The sequence below is a fragment of the Engraulis encrasicolus genome, chromosome 3 (genome assembly GCF_034702125.1).
Source record: "Engraulis encrasicolus isolate BLACKSEA-1 chromosome 3, IST_EnEncr_1.0, whole genome shotgun sequence".
Taxonomy (NCBI): domain Eukaryota; kingdom Metazoa; phylum Chordata; class Actinopteri; order Clupeiformes; family Engraulidae; genus Engraulis; species Engraulis encrasicolus.
The window spans coordinates 58,135,530-58,143,029 of NC_085859.1; the positions used below are offsets into that span (position 1 = coordinate 58,135,530).

Sequence of the window (7,500 nt, forward strand, 5' to 3'; positions counted from 1 at the left end):
TTTTGATTTTTCTGAATGCTTGTGAAGGACTTGACATTAATAAAACTGACACTGATGTTGAATTCCTCCCCTCCCCTCCCTCCCCCCACTGCATCCTCCTCCTCTCCTCCCTGCATCAGTCTACGCACTACAGTTTCCTGGCCACTCTGGAGGTGCTGGGCAAGCTGAGCTTCAGCACCCTGGCGGGGGGCCTGGTGGACACGGTGGGCTACGCCATCGCCTACCTGCTCTTCCTCTCGCTGTCCGCCGCCTCCGCACTACAGGTATGGCAGCATGCACTCCTTACACCCACTTATCAACTGTGTGTGTGTGTGTGTGCGTGTGTGTATGCGTGTGTGTGTGTGGATGGGCACCATGACTGTACAGGGTCCCTGAAGCAGCATACAGTACTTACATGGTACTTAACATCGCTATTCTTTGTGTGTGTGTGTGTGTGTGTGTGTGTGTGTGTGTGTGTGTGTGTGTGTGTGTGTGTGTGTGTGTGTGTGTGTGTGTGTGTGTGTGTGTGTGTGTGTGTGTGTGTGTGTGCGCGCGTGCGCGCGTGCGTGCGTGCGTGCGTGCGTGCGTGCGCTATGTGCCATGTGTGTCCACAGGTATGGAGGGCCACTACGACAGGGGCCCTTAAAGAGCCCACAGCAGCCTCAAGCAGCAGCAGCAGCACCAGCCACACCGACAAGTGATGAAGACCATGTGACACTTCTCATCACTATACTGTACTTACTTATGAGGGGTGTGTGTGTGTGTGTGTGTGTGTGTGTGTGTGTGTGTGTGTGTGTGTGTGTGTGTGTGTGTGTGTGTGTGTGTGTGTGTGTGTGTGTGTACATGTATGCACCTGTGTTCCAGTGTATATTGCTGGGAGTCCTGAATGTTTGTGCGTGGGTGTGTGTTCCTATCTATGTGGCAGGAAGGGCTTGTGGAATGTGTGTGTTTTAAGAAAAAGAAACAAATCAAATAATAATAAAGAATGGGGCTAAAAACACAAGAAAAAAGGAAACAAAAACCGCCAGCACAGCCTTCTAAAATACAATAATATTGTTTGCGAATGCAAGTAACCAGCATTTAGTCATCAAAGCTCTCCTCAGGAAACCCATTTCTGAGAAAAAAACAAACAAACTAACAAACAAACGAAAACAAAAAAAAACAAGCAACCAAAATCGATGGGTTTGCATTTGCGCTGTTGGTCACGACCTTACTGTACGAATACAAGGCACGCAGTTGAGTTTTGCAGTGTTAATTCAGCACATAGAGAGTAGGACAAGCCGTGTTGAATTGAATTCTCTCGTACTTTTTACAGGTCGTCGTTGCTAACCAGTTAGCAACCTAGTCGTGTGTCTGTGGGGAATTGCATTGCAACCAAAGACGTTGCTAACGACGCTGTTTCCCAAAAAATGCACATTTTTAGCTTGAACACGTCAGTTGGTGCGAGATAAGGTGTGGGAGCGGAAATGGGCACCTGCCTGGTTCTCTGTCGGTTTGAACACCCTAGAAAAGTGGGTCTTCCCCCATGCCCCCACTCCCCCAACTCTGCCTGGATCTGGACTGCATAAAGCAGGCTGTCTGAGTACACCAATACTATTGTACTCTGATATACTGCTATTAGTATACTTATACTGCTATACTAATGTACTAACACACACACACAGACACACAGGTGACACACAGGCGACCAACACTGTGAGTGTTAAATTGGACTCTCTTTGTGCTGAATTAACAATGCAAACCCCATGACCTTTGACCTCCACCTGGACTACCTCCCAGTTAGCGCTTCATAGTTCAGCCTGGCAGACACTGTAGGCTGCATGACTGGTAGTCTGCCTTGTTAACCAACAGATAATCAAATATTAAACAAACGCTGTGCAATATAACCGGCGGTGACGCTATCTTGGCAAGCAGACCATGAAGGTGCTGTTGGGCTTTGTGGAGGTTTGCTCTCTCTCTCTCTCTCTCTCTCTCTCTCTCTCTCTCTCTCTCTCTCTCTCTCTCTCTCTCTCTCTCTCTCTCTCTCTCTCTCTCTCTCTCTCTCCACAGCAAACAGTGAATCCCTTCTACAATGTAATTAGAGATCTAAAGCATGTTTTATAGTTTACTGTATACAGTCCTCACATCATTTTTCAATTTTAGCACAAAAAGAGAGAACAGCTTAACTATATCTTTCTATGAGTTGCAGGCAATTGGAGCTGCTGTATATCACCAATCCCATGTGTTAGCTGTATTATGTAGTTTCCCACCTGCACAATAGTTATTCATAGTTATTCATTTATTAACAGTTACTCCCTGGTGTGAATATGTGTAATCCACATCATTTCAAACAAAATACACAGTGTGCTGGCTGTATTTACATGTATGTACTACTTGTATGGCATCATGTCTGATTACCCAATACTGTGTCACTTCAACGATATGAATCACCTTCAACTATTTGAATCATTGATCCCTCAGGTTATGGAGTTGTGTACTTCACTCATTGATGATCTGTGGCTCTTGATGCTAGTCATGGGGTGTGTTTCTCAAAGTGTCGTTGCTGACTATATTGGCAACCTAGTTGGTTGCAGTGCTGTATTCCATTGGTGTTAACCAACTAAATTGCTAACTGGTTAGCCTCGATGCTTTTCAGAAATGGGCCTTCAGCTGTCTAGTCCAGTGCTTCCCGAATACCCTTTGAAACAAAATTTCCAGCCAAGTTCACAATTGAAATAAACAGGCAAACATTGCCATGTGCTTTTGTCTGTATTGTTTCGAATATTGCATTAGCACTTTTGTGTAAGTCTACGAAGCGGTCAACCAGCCTACATTCATTGGATTTTATTTTCTTCTCATGTACCTTCTACAGCACGTCACTTACCCCTACCACAGTTTGGGAAACACTGGTCTAGCCTATTGCCTAGCCAGGATAGATGGGAGTGTATTAAGTATATCCAGGGTGCGATTTGTAGGGGGGGATGGGGGGAATTGTCCCCCCTTCTGGCTTTGATATCGCCACGTTTTCTATATAATTTTAATCACAGTTAAATGAAATTCCATTGATATTGCTTAAAATCTGAAACATATCCCCCCTTCTGGTTTTGTAAACAAATAGCACATTGAGTATATCACTGTTGTGTTCATCCTCGGCAGGATAAACCATAGTAGTAGTAGTGTGCGTCCTAGCAAGGGTAGATAGGAGCACACATACCTTGACAAACAATGTAATATGCTGTAATGATGCTCCCAGGGATGGTTAGCTAGCAAATGTGATGTGCGATAGCCATACTTGAAGATGTTTGCTGAACTCAGTGTATGTAGAACCTCTGAGGCAAATGTTGTTAGTCCGCTAGACTTGGCTTTAGCGTTGGAGCTAAGTGTCGCAGGTGGTGCCAAATTGATTTAAACATCCCTAAAATATGATGCGTTACAAGATATTGAAAGAGCCAGTGTTGTGAACTGAACAATGAGTTGTAATGCTTATTTGTTTTTGTTTTTTTGTTTTGTTGTTTTTGGTTTGTTTGTTTGCTAATAGGTGGTACGATGGTGTCTGTGATTGTGTGTATGTTTGCGTTTGTGAGAAATATGGTGGTGCTGTGAGTTTGAGTGTTACACACACAGTTTATACTGAAGCTATGCAGTAGTGTGGTGATGCATTCCATGAGCCATGTGTGAGTGTGAATTCACACACATCTCGTTTCCTTTGTCCTAATGTTTTATATATAAATTTGTTTACTTTTAAGGCCTTCCAGGGTTTACTCATATTTTGTATGAAAGCAGCAGACTTGGCCCTGCACAGTTCTTTTGAAGACAGTTTTCTGGGTGTCTGTCACAATGTTAAGAACCATTGAAAAGATGAGCGTCGGCTGTGCCTTAGCACACAGTAGGCAGTAGTTGTGTCATGAACTGCGCAGGTCTATGACACAATGACCTTAAACACCTGATTGTGCCGGGATAAAACAGCGTTCAACTGGAGTGAACATGAATAGAGAATGAACAGTACCCTTCTTGTCTCAGCTGTGCTGCAGTTTTTTTTATTTTTTGCTGTTGTCGCTTCTGTATTAAGGCATTAAATGTCAAATTTCACGCATTGCAATTTCGGCGAGGTCTAGTCAATAGAAACCAGTGTTTAAAAATACAAGACTAGGAGGCGATGAAACCAGCAGTGGGTTCAAATCTGGGGTCCAGACACCAGATCTGGGCTCGTGTGAAAATCAGCAGCCGGCTCGAGCACAGTGAAGGTCTCTGTTATTGATGAATTTGCAATAATGTGAATCTCTCTCATTCATCAATACAAGCTTTCTTTTTAAGTAAAGCACACACAATACCCTGCCTCTGTAAAGGGGCATGGTACAAGAATAAAGCTTCTACTAATATGACTTCTTGGTTCCCTGCTCTTTTCTGCTCTTCTCTTCTCTCTTGTTTTCTTCCTTCCTGTAAATCTCTGTCTGGGTAATGATATTAGTGATGTCGTCGAGACTGCTCAGTACGAGACCAAGACATTAACAAGACCGAAGTGTATCGACTCCAAGCACCAAGACAGACCTGTCGATACCAAGACCAAGTCCAGACCCAGACCCAGAGACCAAGGGCGAGAGTGCTAGAGATGATGTGATTATACACTGACTTGTGTGAAGTGAAGAACAAAAGTACCATAATTAGGCTTAACTCTATGGCCTAAAATGAACATGCTTTCATTTCATTATGCACAAATCCCTTCAAGGTCACCCTGTCCAAGACCAAGACAAGGTTTCAAGGAAGAAGCCGCACCTTGCATAGTGGTACCACTGTGCAAGGTGCAGCCTCTTTCTTGAAACATTGAATTTGAAATTTGGGCCAGCACCCTCAGAGATTTAAATAATTAAGAGTGACGCCTGCTCCAAGAAGAAAAAAGACAAGACCAGCACCAACGCAATTTGAGACCAAGGCAAGACCAAAACCTCTGAAAAATGGTCTTCAGACCGGTCTCAAGACCAGGATCGGTCTCGAACTAAATGATATTGGCACCATGAAAAAAACAAACTGTTACATCCATGAAATTAACACAATAGTTATTTTGCACTTGACATTACAAAGGAAAGGTTTGAAATAGTATGAAGTGTGAAGACTTTGTATTCACCCCTTGTATCATCAAAAGTAGAAAACATGTTCCCATCTCAAAACAGAACAGAGAAATGTTAAATCTTCAAGTGATAAACGGCACCTTAGACACTAGACAGGCTTATTCCACACTGCATACAGTGCTACTGTGAGGACATACTGTACAGAGTAGGAGCAGGATTGACACACATCCTAAAAATGATGTCAATGGGGCCCCATACAGTTCGTACAGCATGTCTTGGTACAAAAGGGTGTGGCTGTATGTCATGCATGCATGTAATAGGGAACGCCCATGCGAAGACTACATATTTTACCCAAATGTTAACAAAAGTAGTGAATTTGACACAAAACGGAGCCAATACTAATTGCATAAGCCGTTGCTAGGAAGACATGACATCTAGTACAGAGCAGGTTTGACACACATTATATCCAGTGTGAACGGTGGTGGTGGTGTTGGTGTGAATTTGCCCTCTGGGCCCCTGTAGACAGGGAGGCAGGCAGGCAGTGGTTGGATGGCTATACAGTAGGCCAACACACACACACACATGCACACACAACTGTCCCAGGCCCAGCGAGAGTGGGGGCCCAGAAATGTGTCCTCGTTACATTTAATGTATTTGGTGGGGTGGCCCATTCTGATGACTGTCATGGGCCCGGCTGAACCTGCCAGCGGACCTGACAGCCGTGACATCGTATACCCCGGCCACCCTATAGCACTCGGATGTCTTGACATGCAGAGGGAAGGGGGATTAGTGGGGCCTTACAACTCGCCCTGAATGGGCCTCCACTTTAGTCCATTCTCATCCCAGGCCTCAACCCCTCGGCTGCTTTTTCTGTGGTCTGTGGTGTGTGTGTGTGTGTGTGTGTGTGTGTGTGTGTGGTGTGTGGTGTGTGTGTGTGTGTGTTGGGCTTAGCGTCACTTACCTTTACTCACTCTTGTCCCAACCCTTTGGCTGCCATTATCTGCTGTGTGTGTGTGTGTGTGTCTGTGTGTGTGTCTGTATGTGTGTTAGGGGGGGGGGTCTATGGACATCGGAGAAAGTAGGCCAGGAGAGCAAGGGGAGGCTTACACTAGCTTAGTGTTGCCTTGTTGTCGTCTTGGCACTTTTCACGCCCGGGACAAAAGGAGGGAAGAGACGGTACATCACCAAATCCACCCAACCTGAGCGCCCTCGCAAATCCACCCTCTTCTCTCTATAGCTTCTCCAACGATGTGTGCTGTAGCATTGGAGGCCCATGGGGATGACACGCTAACCCAGTGATTCTCAACGGGGGCTGTACAGGGGACCCCTAGGGGGCGTTGAGAAGGACACAGGTGAGATGCAGAAGGATACAGATGAAAAGGGGGTGGTGCTTATTTGCCATTGGGAGGGACATTAGTCTATTTTATATTTTAATACCAAGGGGGTGGCGGGGGAATTGGCAGTCTTATGATGATGCGAAGGGGGCATTGGGGGGCTTATGATGAGATGAGGTCCAGAGGGCGTTGGAGGACTTATGATGAGGTTCAGGGGGCATTGGTTCAAAAAGTTTGAGGACCACTGTGCTAACTGATTACTGCACCTCCTTCTCTGCTTCCTCTACCTCATCCTCCCTTTCTCCTCTAGCTCCTCCTCCTCTCCCTCCATTTTACTCTTCTCTCTTCCCCATGTCTTCACCCCATCCACCTCCTCTTCTCCTCCTCCACCCAACCCCCTTTTCCTCTTTTCTCCTCCTCATCTCCTTCCAACTCCTCTCCCACTCCTCATCTCTTCACCCCTCCTCTGCTCCTCTTCATTCACAGCTCTCCTCCTCCTCATTCCCCACTTCATTCCCCTTCCACGTCTCCTCCTCCTCCCCTTCTCTCCACTTCTCTCCTCTAGCTCTCTTCTATCATCTCCTCCTCTTCTTACTCCTCCTCCTTTTCCCCCCTTACTCTCCCTCCAATCCTCCACTTCTCCTCCTCCTCCAGCCTCCTCCTCTACCTCTGTATCTAACTCCTCCACCTCTCTCATCTACTTTGTACCTCTTCTCGCTCCTCCATCTCCCCTCCTCCCTCTCCTCCTCCTCCTATCCACCCAGTCACCCCGATAGCGATGATGCAACGTGGTGACACAGTTAAGGAGTGCTGTGCGGTGGTGTGCTGCTGTGTGCTTCAGCTCCCCGCGCCAGCACACCTGTTTAGTGGAGCCAGGGGATAATGACAACGGCATTTGACAACGACACTTAATATTCATGCACTTCTTTATGCGCCAGAAAACTTGGTGGGAAACAGTGTACAGCCGTGTGTGTGTGTGTGTGTGTGTGTGTGTGTGTGTGTGTGTGTGTGTGTGTGTGTGTGTGTGTGTGTGTGTGTGTGAGAGAGAGAGAGAGAGAGAGAGAGAGAGAGAGAGAGAGAGAGAGAGAGAGAGAGAGAGAGAGAAAGAGAGAGAATGGCAGATAGAAGGCCCTGGTGTGGAA

The 7,500-nt window shown here is 46.1% G+C and overlaps 1 protein-coding gene across 1 annotated transcript in view; it reads left to right on the top strand.

The window, feature by feature from the left end:
- The window catches only part of mfsd3 (major facilitator superfamily domain containing 3), a 52,299-nt gene extending 47,959 nt beyond the window's left edge, over nucleotides 1-4,340 (top strand). Inside the window, exons 9-10 of the mRNA XM_063195776.1 lie at nucleotides 120-263; nucleotides 594-4,340. Of these exons, the coding sequence (XP_063051846.1) occupies nucleotides 120-263; nucleotides 594-680 (231 nt within the window). The 3' untranslated portion in view covers nucleotides 681-4,340. The remainder of the gene's footprint in view (nucleotides 1-119; nucleotides 264-593) is intronic.
- The last annotated feature ends 3,160 nt before the right edge of the window (nucleotides 4,341-7,500 follow it).